Source organism: Anser anser (genome assembly GCF_964211835.1).
Source record: "Anser anser genome assembly, chromosome: 8".
In the NCBI taxonomy this organism is placed as follows: domain Eukaryota; kingdom Metazoa; phylum Chordata; class Aves; order Anseriformes; family Anatidae; genus Anser; species Anser anser.
Genome location: NC_139728.1, coordinates 26,060,015 through 26,076,551, shown reverse-complemented (window position 1 = coordinate 26,076,551; position 16,537 = coordinate 26,060,015). Strand labels below are relative to the sequence as shown.

The following is a 16,537-nucleotide window of genomic DNA, read 5'->3' as shown; positions in this document are numbered from 1 at the left end:
TCATTTGCACTAAATGTCTAAACTCTAAACTAACATCTAAACTTGAAGAGAGGTGCAATACCTCTGAAATGAACAAACTTGGAAACATGGATGTGTCTATAACACCACTCAAACTGCTAACAGCTTCCAAGGGATTACAGCCACCAAAGTGAAACCCTACAGCACCATATCCTGTCTCTCTGGCTGAATGACACTGCAATTGCCAGAGCTGCAAATGCGTTAATATATACTTCTCCCTCTCAAACACACATGACTTGGGGAAAAAAAAAAAAGAGGAGGAAAGGAGGATGTATATTGAGATTGTGCATTACAAAATGCTACAGGAATTTATTGACGTGCACTGATCTATGAAAGTTTCAGTGCTGTTTGGTATTACACACACCTTGAGTTGCTATAGAGTATCTATTTCTACTGCATGTCTGAAACACAAAACAGAGCAAACTCTATCAAAACAACATTATAGTGTGTAATCCTTAAGCAGTGAAGTTTGGCTTCTGATTAAAAATCATACAATAGCAAGCAGCTCTTTGCACAACTGCAATTGTAAGAGATCAAATTACTATCATGAGAGCACTAAAAAAAAAGAATTCCAAATACATTATGTAGAAGTTATAAATTATGTATTTCTGTAGTGTAATTATACAGAACACCATTGCAATATACACACCTAGCTGCATTTATATCTGTGTACACACGTGTTTGCATATATAAAAATATATATGCATACACACAAACAGAGCATTTTGTACCTATCTCCCTCTGAGTAACACCATAATTAGAAAATAAAGCATTGTAAATGAAGTGAGGTTTGGAAGGTTATTTGTTTTCCGTGTATTTGAAATCCATTATGACGTGATAATAGTACATTCCGAACCTGGCAACCTCTCTGGACAAAATGACCTTTGTTTTATCAAGATATTTTAGGAGACAAAGATCTTTTTCATTATTTCAGTTAAGAATTGGATTCAGTCACTGCAAAGGCATTTCAAATGACATGCAGAAGCCTTTAAAATGTTATTTTCAGTATATAACCCTAACTCAATGCAATTTAACCTCTGGGAGACTAGTTTTATTTTCTAATCAGTGGAACCAAACGCTTGTTTTTTTCTTAACTTGCAATAGTTTTTGAACTCTAAGGTCTAACAATGGTTAAAAGTGGAAGCCCATTTACTCCTCAAATATAAGATGTGCAAAAGGTTACATAATACAGTCTGGTGATTCAGATACTAAAATTCAAAATTCAGGGACAATTTCTGCAATACCTTACAATTCATTCCAGGCACACACACACACACATAAAAATCTGTACTACTTTACAATATAAATAGTATCTCCATAGCGTGGCAATAAACACACACTATAGGAATCAAACTTCTAAGCTACTTGGTTTGGGGGCATTTAACATTCTATCCACAGTGATGCTCAAAATATTCTTTCTTATCTTTGAAAAAAGCTACCCAGACTTAGCTATCTTCAGACAAATTATTAGAAGCAATGCAATTACTGGTTCCAGGAGCTCTTCTAAGTATCCTACTACGCTTACTGCTAAACAAAGTAGAGAAATATGTTAAGGTGTGTGTTATCTCTATTCAATTTCTTAGGCAAAGGCCTGGCAGAAATGCCAGGGCAGACAATAAGCAAAGGCTGCTGAACACAAAATTGTCACAGGGAGAGTCTTCCTTTTGAAATCACTTTTAATAGATAGCTTTCCTACCTGCTAAGGCATCCCGATAAAGTTGCACAAAATGGTTAAAGATATCCTTGGGCAAACATTTCTCATCAGGCAAACACTGCAAGAGAATGACTATCTCTGACTGCCCCACCGCGTGCATTCCTTTTGTAGTGAAACACCAGCACTTCCTGTTCACATCTGCAGAAAGGAAAATTGTATCAGAACAGAAAATAAGAATTTCACAAAATATGCCTAAATTTCACTACAGAAAGACAGTTCAATAATCAGTTTTACAGCATATTTGGTTCTTATATCTGACACATTAGGCTCTAAATCTGGCAAACAAGCACAACCAAGCCAAAAGCAGCTCAACAGTTCCTAGTTTGTGGCTAGGGAACAGCCAGAACATTATAGCTCCCAGTCAAATTTTGGGATTAACTCCACAGAGCAGACTTTTAACAGTTTCTGTATGCAAATTAAAGGGCAGGACTTAAATGGGAATTAAGGAACCTAAGAAAAGGCCAGGCTGTTGGCTGTGCATATCACAACCCTGATAGCCAAGCAAGTTTCAGAGTGACATCTCTTTCTAATGAGGCAGATCGCCCAATCACTGTGTTCTTCTTCACATGGATGTTAATGATGACGCACACTCTAGGCTTCAAAATTCATTCATTGAGGATGCTATGCTATTAGAATAAAGTCTTTCATCCAAATACATACATATAAATGTACTGCTATTTAACTAGATGCTGAAAGGTTTATAAACAACATCTTAGTTTATTGGATGAACTCTTCACAGAACCAAATTTTCCTACAAAACTGCCCTTTTGAATTTTTCAATTTTTTTTTTTTTTTTTTTTTTTTTACACAGCAGATATAACTGAGGCCATCTATATGCCTCCTCATTGTTCCTCCCTCCTTCAGCACATGGATACACACCTGCACACCTGCACAGTACAGAAAAGGATATGAGAGATGTGCAGTGGCACAGAACTTGCATATTACTATGGGATCTTATGTACTTTTCCCAGGATGGGATGACAGGGAAATGAGTTAAGCAACCAAAGGAAGAACAAGTGATGTAATTTTCTGCCCTACCAAGTTGGACATGAGATACCTGTCTCCAAAACTGATTGGTGGCTTTATCAGTCTAGTTTATATTTTCTAAAGAAAACTATCTGTATCAATGTCAAAGCACTGGAAATAAAAATATAATTTAACTTAATACGGCTAAGTGCAAAGTTTTCAGTCCATGCACACTTTCTTAGACTGCACTACCAAATAAAAATGCTGCTGTTCCTAGTAGTAATATACACAAAATTTCCCCTCATATCCCAAGCCTTATTTAAATAAAAAACAAACAAACAAAAACTTACAATTTACGATTTTTACCATAGACAGCAAATTAGCGTTTAAAACAAATACAAGAGGGTCAGGGCCACCATCCTCCAGTTGCTGCATGACAGAGATCTGAGAAGGCCTCTCTTCTACTGCATAGTCTATAAAAGAACAATTAAACACATAGTAAAGTCCTCAACTTAGTTATAGTACTCGATATTATAATAAGTTAACCCAGATACTGATGCTTTTTCCTTTTGGCATTTAAAAAAAGCCTTTAAGTATTGCTGATCTGATTGTTTCCTAAGCTGGTATTTCCGAACTTCAATAGCATTTATATGCATAACACCTGTACATCCTTTACAAAAGTACAGCTTGTTTTATAAATCAGATTTTTTTTTAGTATTAGCTGGAAGAGAAAATGGAAATCAAATTAAGAAATGTGTCATGGTGTCAACTGAAATCCCAAATGCCAAATAAGTTGGCAGTTGCTATTTATGTCACAGTAAAGCACAGGTCCACCAGTCCTGCACTACAAATACAACATATGGGCTACCCCAATGTCACAGAACTTAACATTTTCAGTGCATTAGCTAATGGGAAGATAACAAAGGGAGGATAACAAAATCCATATAAAAGTGTTTTTCACAGATCATAGAAGGTCTAAATGAGGTGTAAAATGGATTCCAGCATGAACATTTGAAGATGTCTGTAGTTCCCCTCTATGATTAGATCCATAAGACTACTAAATTAAAATTTGTCATCCATGTGATTATAATCTATTCTGCATTTAAGATTTAACAAAAAACAGTTACATAGATAAAAACAGGTTTTGATAAAATTATATTACCTTTCCAGTTAGAATTATCTAGAAAGAAAGCTAATTTTGCTTTCTAATGTTAAAAACTGTTTTTGGAATGTTTTTAAATAGAATATTGGAAGTAAAACACTGCAAAGAATAGAATCATAGAAAAATCAAGAAAATCCAGTATGTGACAGCACATGAAACAAAATCCACTTAAAATATGATTTACATGAGGTTACCTATATAAAAGCTGAAAAGTATAGTGTAGTTTCACTCCTCCTTTTTGTGGAGGAGAATGAATAATCAGGCACCCACATGAACAGCTAACACAGGATGGAACAGATTTGTTTTGAAATGAAATGCTGCTTGCATTTTGGTTTTGACAATATCCTACAGTAAAAGGTTACTTCCGGCTTAACATTAGAAATGCACTGTACCAGCAAAATATTTAAAAGGAATATATATATATATATATAAAAGATGAAAAAATAAATTAACCCCAGGAACATATTAAAGAACATCACAAATTAGACTGTGGAGAGCGATTGCCTGATGAACAAATATATACTTTTTTTTTTAACCTTTTGATAATTAGTTTTTCTTTTTCGGAATCCTCCACCACTTGGATACTCTGGAAGGGTGTATCACAATTACTACGAGCTTCACTGCAGACCAAGATGTGCAATAGCGCTGTTGCATTCAGTGCTCTGGGATGCCTCAGACAGAACAGATATTCCAAGAGAATTTCAGAGAAGGGAAGCATGAATATTCAGAAGGCTAATTAAAATGTATCTCTGTATGAAACATTCCCCACAGTCCGATTAGTGAAGAAATTAGCCCATATTTCTGGACTGAAGTTAATTTTCCTTTTGCTTTGTGTTTTACTTCTTACAGTAATTCCACTGCAACATCAGATTCTTCCTCGTTGCTAATAAGGATCAAGAGTGCAAATGAGTGTCATGACATTTAGCCACAAGTATTTGCTGTGAATTTCTTCAAATATTCAGCATATTGTCATTGTCTTATTTTTAAAATAAATATAGTAACTATTGGGTTAATTGCAACTGGTTAGCATAAAAGCTAGCTATCAACTTATCTCCCTTACCTCCTTTTACTCCAGTGGAGATGAGAATTGGAGGAAGACCATCTTCAGGAATTAGATTCATTGCACTGCCAACAGGACTGCCAACCTGAGTTATACTTCCCGAGAATACAGAAGCATTATCAGTCTACAAGAAGCAAACAATAACAAAAGACAACATTACAAATGCAATAATGATAAACATTTAAGAGCTGGCTGACTAGATTATTAAATGTAGGTGAAGGACTTCTGTGTCTGCCAGAGAACCAGAAGCATCAAGTAATATGGCTCTTTAAAAATAGATGATAATGATGATGACTCCTGTGTGCAAACTATTACCAAAATGCTTGCTTAGACAGAGACTGTATGTCCTTTCTCTAGCACCACACATTCTCCTTTCCTTACTGAATGTAAATGTACATCTTAACTTGGTGAAGCCTCAATGTCACTCACACAGGGTATGATGTATTTCATACCGTTAGATTGTACCTGCGTTTTCGTGCATAAATCATTTTATGAGAAGTCTCAGGCAAAGTATGTTTCTGTTTCATGCTATGACAATCTTCAGTTTGAAACTCCCTACCGACCATGACTCTGCTTTTTTAAAAACCTGAGTTACACAAATGTGCTTTATACACAAGGCTGTACAGCCAAAAACTTGGAATCCACCTAGCACACAGACTTCAAACATTGCTTAGCACTCTGTCTCATAATAGTTCATTTCAGTCCAAAATTATTTGGCTGTTTCAGCACTATGCAAATGTCAAAATAGGTGAGGACGCTTGCTGTACAACACACTAAGACAAGCCTCAACAGATTTCCCACATCAGTCCTCCTGAAATCACAGAAGCTAATATAATATTCATGACCAAAACAGGTATGGTATTTTGAGCAGTGAATAGCATAATGTCTCCTTACTTCTGCTGATAAAGTGTTGTTGGTCACGGGCTTTGTTGGATCATGTGATACTGCTAAAGTTCCTGTAGAAGTTGTCCCAGCTACTGTCAATTTTGCTGCATCAGCAACCTCTCCATTGGGTAATATCCCATCAGCAAACCAAACACGCCTTTGTTCTCTAGGTTGAGCCACTAGAGAGAAAAAAAAATAGTATTTAACATCTCACAGCAACATTGACTGGAAAATTTGAAAACAGAATAGAAAAACTGTAAATTAAAAATAATGAAATGTGGACTGGAAGGGACTTAGGACATCACCTAGTCCATTGCCTATGGCAGCAACATGTATAAACCGAGCACTCCTCTGCTGAGAATGGTTTACCTGTCCTTAAAAACCTGATGTCTCTGCTGAGGGCAGGAATGTCACAACTGGCATTAGTTAGAGTACTTGGAATGGATGAAGTGCAGATATTCTTATCAACTTCTTACTACAGCTAAATTGAAAGGAAAAAAAAATTGAAGTACTCTTACCTTCTGCTCCAGGGTGCTTTAAAACTCCCACAGGTACCATGACGGTGGGAGGTGGAGAGCTCAGGGCGCCTGAGGCCTGAGCCTGCTGCAAAGGAGGGATAGTAGAACAGTATTCAGCGGGATTGTTAGGGTTAGGACTCTGGCTTGAGGCACTCATCATGTTCTCCCAGGCTTGAGCTAAAGCAAACAAAGAACAAGGAACATGAACAGACAAAAGTACCTAAGAGTCCAAAACACCACATTAAGTTCTCAGCTACAGCAACTCTAAATTCTGACACCTTTCAAAGACCATCTCTCTTAATTTAAAAGCTGAGAGCATAATTAAACAACAAAACGCAAAGCAGGAAGAGCACTAAGCCTACGCAGTGAAACTATCAGTTCATACACAAATATTTTCTGAAAATGATAACAGTACACTTGACCTGAATGATGCTTAGTTCCTTGTGCCTCACTTTGCTTCCTCTTCATCAATGATTCAATTTAGAACTCAACTCAGATATATCTTTATCACATTGTATTCCATCATACATTACAGATGGACGATGGACAGACAGGCATTCCTTCTACAAATATTTTATAACCTACAGGACACTTGAACAGATTTATCTTTTGTATATAAGAAAAAGCACCTTGCATTTCTTTATATCCAAGGCAGATCACTACAGACCAACAACTTATGTTCCTAACTATATATAAAAAATGAAAGCTTATCCTATTAATTCTGAAGGAAGGACTTGAGCCTTAATTTAATTGCCCAAACTAGAACACACAAAATTCCTCTGTCAACAACATCCATCACAGGGAAACCTCTCCTGGAGCTAGTGAAACAGACTGCACATTACTACTCCTTTTTCATCTGTAAGGAAGGCTGGTAGCTATGCAAGGTACCAGCAAATTCAAATGTGTGCTTGTACCTTCAACCACATTAGTTAGTTACAAATAAATGCATTCTTCCAATCAGGCATAAACATCATGTCATCTGAATTCTCAGAGCAGCTAAAAAGCCTGAATAAAATCACATACATCTTTGGGTTCCTTTGGCTATGAAATGTCAGAAAGCCAACATGAAGATAACAAGACTGAAAAAAAAAAAAAAAGAAACAACCAGAACACAACAGAACATAAAACTTCCTGCTTCTTTCCATCAATATGCAAAATCAATAGAGTGAAATACCTATCAATGGAAAAGATATTGACATTTGAGAAGAAAGATTAATTACATTGAAGTATTTTTAACAGCAATTCCGTATTCATTTAGAGCGTAAGTCCCCCAAAAAAGGAAGTGTTAAATATGCAGAAAAAAAGTTACATTCCTAGGATCCCATTATTAGAAAATTGATAGCAGGGTAAAGGAATATTTTTAAAACCTTCTCTTGATCAAGCAAAGTGTCAACACAGCTTATCTACCAATTTAAAATACAGCAAAAGTGGCACTAGAAGCTTCTTAAATACGTAGCCTGTCCATGGAAAAGTGTCAGACAACACACAACCCTTCCTCAACATCCCACTAAAATACAAAGTGGGTACTGAGCAACCAAATGAAATAACTTTTAAAGTGCCATTCCTACCCCAACTCCCAACCCATGCAGAGATGCTTAACCTGCTGCACTGAGTGAAAAAAAATAAATATCTGTACTGAGAAAGAAACTGCAAGAATCTGGAGAGATCAGACAGAAGCAATCAGGCTACAGGGTACATAACCAGTAACCACAAAGCACTGCAGTAGGGATAGAAACACAGAGGTAGCCCAGAGGCAAGTACACCTCAGTATGCAGACAGCACTCTCCCTACAATAAACCAAGCAGTGGTGTCACTCTTTGCTACCATTAATGTGTATCCATCTTGGCAAAAGGACAGAAAGGCTTTTAAAAGGAAATCATTATAACATGATCAATTTTATTATGCCTTTTTACAAGAACACTTCTGGTTTCAACTGAAATATTTTCAGATTCCTCCCTTCCCCCAGTTGAAAACAAATCCTACTCATCACCAAAAGGAGCCAGTTTTCTTTTGCCAGGTGTGTACTTCCTTGTTCTTGTACACCTTGAAATATGCTATTTTCTCCAATTCAAAAATGTAGTATTTTAGCACCCTTTCAACACTGCCATTGTTGGGACTTGCTCTTAATTTCTAGATATTACAACCTGCAATTGCCTGTCACCCTACATAGTTGGCTTACAGTGAAGAATTGTTACTAGTTAAAAGTACCACTACACAAAGACTGATTAATCTGTTTGAAAAAGAAAAAAAATATTACTGTTGAATTAAATTAATGCAGCCTCACCTCAAGTACTGTGTACTGTTTTGGGTGCCATTAGATAAGAAGGACAGAAAACTATTACAGAGTGTCCAAAGGAGGGCTACAAAGATGGTAAAGGGTCTGGAGGGAAAGATGTGTAAGGAGTGGCTGAGGTGCCTTGGTTTGTTCAGCCCAGAGCAGAGCAGGCCGAGGGGAGGCCTCATGGCAGCCTGCAGCTCCCTCACGAGGGGAGCGGAGGGGCAGGCGCTGAGCTCTGTTCTCTGGGGACAGTGACAGGACCCAAGGGAACGGCATGGAGCTGGGACAGGGGAGGGTCAGGCTGGGTGCTAGGGAAAGGTTCTGCACCCAGAGAGTGGTGCTTGTCTGGGACAAGCTCCCAGAGAAGCAGTCATGACACCGAGCCTGCCAGAGTTCAAGAACTGTTTGGACAATGCTCTCAACAGATGATTTGGTTTTGGGGTGGTCCTTTGTGGAGCCAGGAGTTGGACTCCTTGACCCTTGTGGGTCCCTTCCAACTCAGGATATTCTGTGATTCTATGAATTGTGGGTAAATAGTACTTTCCCAATTTCTCTATTGTGTATAACCTGGAAGAAGGACAACTACAATACTCTTCTCTTCAGTACCCCATACAAGAGTCTCAACAGGTTATCTACTTAGACATCAAAGACAGAGAGTAGGCTCCTGAATTAATACAAATACCCAAAATCACAGTTTCAGGAAACCTGGTACAGCACTCACAACCATAGGTTTCCAAACTCATGGCAATCTTTTTGCCTTTTTTTAATCATATTTAGTTGAGGAATCTCAATGGGGATTCCAAGCTATCTCTCAAGGGCTGTTTTAGTGTACTTATCCATATAAGTAAAATATTGTGATTATAAAATAAAAATAAAAATCATCACTGCAACCCAACACAAAGCCAGTGAAGCTCTGCATTTCAGATTCTCTTTCCACTTACCATTCATTAGTACTGAATGGCAGATTACACACACTCTAGCTTCCTTTCGATCCATGTAAAGCAACTTGCACTTCAGGCTACAGCATGCTGCACAAAAAACCTGAAACCAAAGGGGAAAAAAGTTAAGCATCATTCAAAAATATGCAATGACCTGATGAATTCAGATAAGAGAATATCTATACAATTCTAGACAGGCAAAATAAGGAGACAAATTATCAATATTCTCCCATTAAACCCTCCAGGACTAATATCTACCCAAGGCTCCCTTCCTACTAATTCTGATGTAGTAGTAGTATGTGCACCACATAATGCATGTTGTCTTGATACTCTAAGGTGGTGTTTTTTAAAATATGTTTGACATAGATGACAATGGGTTAATGAAGTCCTACCACATTAAAATCCCTCACATAATTAACAATTTGGAAATTAATTCCAGTCTTAGAGCATACTTTCTGGAATCAAGTATGTTTAAATACACAAGTTTTCTCTATGTAATAGATTACTGTGGCACAGATGAATTCAAATAAATCATTTTTATTTGCAGCAGGGCAATTCATCTATATTAGCAACTCTAGTTATTTAATCTCTTCACACATATTCCTCAGTCAAGTGAGCATTAATATATCAAAATGCTTTAAGTGTTCAATAAAACAAGACAAGAATGGCATCAGTACTGCTGGAAACCTTGCTTCATTTATTTAAAAAAAATCCTCCTGTTTACTTGATTACAAACACTAAAGCATCACAACACTAGGGAGAAATCAGAAACTGCGTTTTATGCACACTGGCTGCTAAAGGGGGACCTAGTTCAAAATCCTGGAGGGACAACTAGATGCAGAGGTGCAGTTGCATTACTAGTGCTTCTCACCTGATCTGCCTCTAGCTGGGCAGGAAACAGCATTGAGGCTTCATTCAAACAAGCAAAATCATAGAACATAAGCACAACCTGTGTGCCAAAACAAATGCTTGAATACAAACATGTTCCTACAACAGCACTTGCAATCTCAAAAATCACATAGAACAGATAACACAGGGTGTCTTAATGAATTTTTGTTGTTGTTTTAAATACTTTGTTGTTTTTTTTTCAAAACAAACCAACGACAAGATTTTCTCAGGGTTGTTAGTCAGGTGACGTGAAGATACTGTTGAATACTCATTTCATGCACAATGATAATATCACATTTGGGAAATCTAGAAACAGCAAGAGCTGCACAACCAATGAGTCCAGATATCAAGACAGATTTTCAGATTTTACATTTAGTTGGATTTTATACGTATAGTTAACTATGTGTTATTACAATTTGGAATACTTCCTTAATTATTCCATCATCATTTCAACAGCAGTGCTTCTGTAATACAGATAACAAACTACAGAAGATTCTCATTTAAAAATACATATAAACCTAACTAAATTTTAATCAAGTTAAAGATCACACCACATTATGACCACCTTCCAGGCAACTTCACAATCTTTCAGTGGCAAACATTTTAAATAAACACATACAAAATAAGCTCTAACTTGCACTGTCAGAGCTGGAAATCAAATGTGTATAAAGAGCTCACCCTATCTCATTTTACTTAATTTTACTATTTCCAAATTATGTCAATGTAAACATTTCAGAAACAAAATAAAAGTGTGCATATACTAACATTTTTATGCCAAAAAAAGCAAGCCTTCCACATACATGAATTAAAAAAAAAGAAAGCAAATGTACTTTAAAAATTTGATTTCTGCATTTACACCTTAACCCACTTCACAAGATTTCTAGGCAATATTAACAACAATATCACAGCATAGTTTAGAGGCATTTTTTTCATTCCAGTTCTCTCGGAGAAACTTCCAGTTGAAAGTTCAGTATTGAACATGGAAAAATCAATGTCTTAATAATAAATGACTGACTACACCAATTAATAGCTAATCTAGGATGCTTTATCAAACAATACATTGTGCATTCAGCAAAGCTCCCGAGTGCAACAATCCCCAAGACCTAAATATTGAAAGAGCCACAATGACAGAAAATCAACACCCTGCCCTCCTAGGCCGCACCAGCTTTCTGCCAGCAGTAATCACAGAATGGTTGAGGTTGGAAGGACACTCTGGGTCCATCTGGTCCACCCACAGCAGGGGGCCCAGGCCCACGTCCCCGCAGCTTTTGGAATATCTCCAAGGAGGAGACTCCATGACCTATTTCGGCAGCCTGTGCCAGTGCTCCATCACCTGTACAACACAGAAGAGCTGCCTGATGGTCAGACAGAACCTCTTGGGTTCCAGTTTGTGCCCGTTGCCCCTTGTGCTGGCACTGGGCACCACTGAAGAGAGCCTCGCTCCGTCTTGTTGCACCCTCCCTTCAGGCATTCACAGACATTGCTAAGACCCCCCTGAGCCTTCTCTTCTTCAGGTTGGACAGTCCCAGCTCACAGGACAGGTGGTCCAGGCCCTTCACCATCTTGGTGGCCCTACACCGGACTCTTACCAGCATGTCCATGTCTGTCTTGTACTGGGGGCCCAGAACTGGACACACAGTATGCAAGGTACGGCCTCACCAGCGCCAAGTAAGGGGAAGATGCAGAAGAAGGACATAATCCACTAAAACTGACAACTCAGTCTTGTTATTAACAATCACCAAGTCATTTATCTCGGTATCTCATGCTACAAAAAGAAATGACACAGCAGTGTCAAAGTACGTTTTTACGTTACTAGGGTTTTCAGGTTGATTGGGGGTGTTAAAGCATTAGTTGTTAAGAGTTTAGGTGATTTTTTTTTAATATATATTTAAGTGGAAAATACAGATTCAGTTGTTAGTAAAAAGAAAACATACAAATGTTCTGTTTTTTCTATCAAGGATAATTGTTTCATCTGACAATAGAAAATACATAAATATATAAGGCAAAATTTAGAGATGTGTTCACACATTCTCCAGCCTCTTAATTCCAAATTTAAGTGTATTACTTCCTATCATTCCCCTGAGGTTCATATCTTCCATTAATTTTGCAATTATTATCCTGAAATTAAAAGCAGAGGCAGACTTCCCAAGTGCCACTCAACTATTTTTAAATGCTATTTTCATTCCCAAATGAAACAGATACATTCACCACTACTACATTTTGTCTTTTTCCTAATAAAGCTTAAAAGCTTAGATCTGTTATGCTAAAGCTTGCATTCAAAAATATTCAGTCCTATGACTTCCACCATTCCCCCAGAAACAAGTAATTACAAAACATGAAGATGTAGAACCAGTGCAGGTGTCACTGTGATGCAGCGATGAAATCCTCTTACACAACACAAACCAATATAGTAATTATGTTTTGGTTGTCTTAACTACAGAATTTCTTACCATGTGTCCATCCATCAGATCACAGAGAATTTACTATACATTCCCTCCCCCACCCCCCAGGATCAAAAGATATGTTCTTTACACATCACATCTTCTCATGAGACATACATGAAAAGATCGTAAAGAAGGCTTAAAAAAACAGGGTTGGACAGCCATCTAAATCACCAAGAATGCCGGCAATTCAGTAGCAAACCTCCAATTCCCATCAATATGTTTCTGTATCTTTAGTGGAATTATTGATGCAGTAATTTCTGCAAACTAGTTTCCTGCACTTAGTCATTTTACAGCAGTTGTACATGAATCCAATGCATGTTGATGATTGCAATCAACTAATACACTGCTCATACAGCATAATCATTCTCACAGCTATGAATAACAAATAGTTATTCTATATTAGAACCCTAAATAGATTAAAGCTTAGAAATTTCTTTTTTTCCTTCACGAATTAAACAGCTTTTTCAGGAAGAGATGTCACAGTTAACTACAGTCAGTGGCTTACGAAGTCCTATTTTGATTTCATGCTGCATGATAAACAACGATATGCTTTGAGCTTACTCACAGATTATGAACTCACCTTCCCACAAGCTCTGCAATGATGCCTTCTTTTCGTGAATGTAAATCTGGCCTCGCATTTCATGCAGTTTGGTGCTTGAGAATCTGGAACCCAAACTGGAGCCACCTCACCCAAAGTAGTAAAAGGCTTTCTGGCTGGAGCTCCAAACTGACCAGCTCTGAGATCATTATCTGGACTATCTGGGGCTACTGCAAGGCACGAACTACTAGAGACTCCAGATTCGTATTCTTCTAAATGTTCCCCGTTAGTATCAGTAACAGAGGCATTCAATGATGTTTCACCAGGAAACACATCTGCTGTCAAGGTATCCCCTAATTGCGTCTTACCAAACACATTTTTGTTTTTACTATTACCTCCACAGTTTGGGGGAACAAGATCATTTTGTAAGTGGTCCGATAATGGCTTTGGAATTTGCAATTTAAGATTTGTAGGTTGTTTGGGTCTTGCACCACCAAAAGGAACACTGATAGACTGCAGGTTAGTCACTGGTTTTGGTGAAGTTTGCCCTTGCATGGATGGCACCTGACTACAGAGGTTATGTAAATAATTTTTCTTTACATGGTCACCAGTGTTGTTTAAAATAAGACCACTCCCTTCTGTGGTCTCATTTCCCCTCTGTTCATAAACGTTAGCATAACATTCTGACTTGCTCTCCTCTATCTCCTTCTCCTCTGTGACCGAGTCTTCCTTGGAGGGTAAAGTCTTTGGAACATGAGCAACAACTGGGTTCTGTATTCCATAGGAATCACAACCATTAGACAGAGAGCTTGCTGCTGATGTATTCATCGTATCAGAGAGACTGGACCCTTCAAGTTCATCTACACCAGTCCCTTTTAAGTCTACGCCTGCCTCCATCTTCCCATCCCCACCGTCTTTACTATTACTACATGCCTCATCAGGCTGTTTTGTCTGCAAAAGTCTTTCATTCTCTCCCAGAGTTTGCTTATTATTCATCTCATTCAATCTAGTCAGTTCCCAATTAGTCATCTCCTGAGATTCAGGGCAACACTCTGCCATGCTGAGCGATTCAGTTGTGCTGAGATTTTTATCACATTCAATGACTTCGTTTTCAATGGCACCAACATCCTCAGAGGCAAAATGTTCTGCTACACGCTCCTTGTAGTTGCCGCTTCCAGCCACATTAGGTTGACAAGTTTCCACAAGCCCTGATAGCCTAGAATGTATTTGTTGGGTTGTTTCTTCTTCTAAGCTTCCATTACTTGAACCAGAAGAGTTTTTAGCTTCTAGATCCGTTCTCTGAGGAATGGCTTTACTAGTAAAACTTTCAACTGATACACAATTTTCTTGCATTTTAACAGTACCATCAACAGGTCTCTGTAAAAGAGTCACTGCATTAATCCCTGCAGCTGTAGCTTCTGAAAGCAGTGAATCTTTACTCATATTAAAATCATCCTTTAATCGAGAGGAGGGGCACGCAACAGTCAGGGTTTCAGAAGAAGCATTAATCAAATGACTTATAGAGTCATCTTCAGCACACAGCCGATTTACTTGCTTTTCTGTATCTGTATCTTTTTCCATGGATCCATTTACAGTAACACTAAACTGATCACTTTGTCGGTTTTCATTATCCAGTGTAAAGCTAATAGTATCCATTAGGGACTGACTGTTGTAATTTTTACAATCCATCAAATCGCCACTTTGTAGTGTTCTTCTGTCACAGTTATGCATGACTGCCACCACTAGCACATTTTTCTCTTCTGGCAAGCAAGCTATAGTTCCACATTTCTTTTCTCCTGTTTCCACAGCGTTACACTGATCATCCCGATTATTATTTCTTTTAATTAAATGATCATCTGCTGCTGCTTGATCATCAATCCACATGACTGGAGTCTCCAGGCTAATGCTAAAATCCTTTCCGTTAGCACAGTGATCCGCTCCTCCTGGTGGTGTAGTCACTGAGTGAGACAAGGAGAAAGACTTTATTCTCTGCTGACATTGATTAGGAGTTGTAGCTTCATTCACATTGGCCACGGACGGGTTATATGACAGACGACGAGAAGGCGGATCTAGAATCTGATTCCACTTTGCACCCAACAGTGTAGGTGAAACAGCAGCATCTGAAAAATTGTTTACATAATGAATAAGAGAGCTTACTGTCCTATTAACTCTACAGGTTCTATCAACTCTGTTGCATTAGAATGCCTCAAATATAAAACACATCTTGCAAAACTAAAACCCTTGATCAACCATTAATAGTCTAGTTGCGTAATGTTTCTGGAACACAAGAACTTTAGAGCTACCCAATTTGCACAATTTTAAAATTATCAATTAATATACCTTAGATAGCTAGAAATGCCTACAGAGGCTCCCATTCCTATTAAATGTTCAACCTCTTTGACAGCACAGAAGTAGCAGCTACACTAAGCAAAATCTTTAATGCTACATATATGATACCTTTCATTATATGATTTATGTGACATAACAAAATATTTCTCTGCTTGAGTCTCCCAAAACTTCAAAAGCTGCAAAATAAACATGTTTTGTTTCATTTGTTTAAAAGTAGTCATTAAAAAATATTGTCACTGAGAGCTCCACAAAGCCTTTCTTTAAAAAGAGAAGTCTTCTCTACGGAAGACTTTTTATGAAAAGAGTGAGAAACAGATTTTTAAACAAGTAAACAAAATGAATGGAAGCAGAAAAGAATACTACTAACAAACACTGAAGACACACTATATGAATTAATATATTATATATTATTATATATATATTATATTAACAGTGTGATTTTTTTCTTGGTTTTGTGGTGTGGGTTTTTTTTGTGTTTTTTGTTGTTGTTGTTTGTTTGTTTTACAAATTCTGAGCTGAATTTGCAATTCAAAACCAAAAATTGTATCATAGATCTTTCCCTTTTCAGTGCCATCCCCTATAGAACATCACGAACCTATGATTTTGTTCACAAGGACTTACCTTCGTTTTGCTCAAATTCATCTAAAACCTTATCGAGGTTATATGCCTCTGCTTGGAAGTAGTTCTCCATTTGTCAGGGAAAGACCACCAGATTCTTGTCTGAACCTATCAAACAGAACAAATCACAATCAGATATCTACACTTCAAGTCAGCAGTGT

At 37.6% G+C, this 16,537-nt stretch overlaps 1 protein-coding gene across 3 annotated transcripts in view; it reads right to left on the bottom strand.

Annotated features, from left to right (window-relative positions):
• ZFYVE9 (zinc finger FYVE-type containing 9) overlaps positions 1-16,537 on the bottom strand; it is a 59,631-nt gene that overhangs the window by 19,885 nt on the left and 23,209 nt on the right. For all 3 annotated transcript variants that reach the window (XM_083846985.1, XM_083846987.1, XM_083846986.1), the window contains 8 exons: positions 16,380-16,484; positions 13,452-15,529; positions 9,543-9,642; positions 6,324-6,500; positions 5,815-5,984; positions 4,921-5,044; positions 3,049-3,171; positions 1,715-1,870 (listed from right to left, as the gene is read on the bottom strand). In XM_083846985.1, coding sequence (XP_083703111.1) covers positions 1,715-1,870; positions 3,049-3,171; positions 4,921-5,044; positions 5,815-5,984; positions 6,324-6,500; positions 9,543-9,642; positions 13,452-15,529; positions 16,380-16,449 — 2,998 coding nt within the window. In that variant the 5' untranslated portion in view covers positions 16,450-16,484. The remainder of the gene's footprint in view (positions 1-1,714; positions 1,871-3,048; positions 3,172-4,920; positions 5,045-5,814; positions 5,985-6,323; positions 6,501-9,542; positions 9,643-13,451; positions 15,530-16,379; positions 16,485-16,537) is intronic.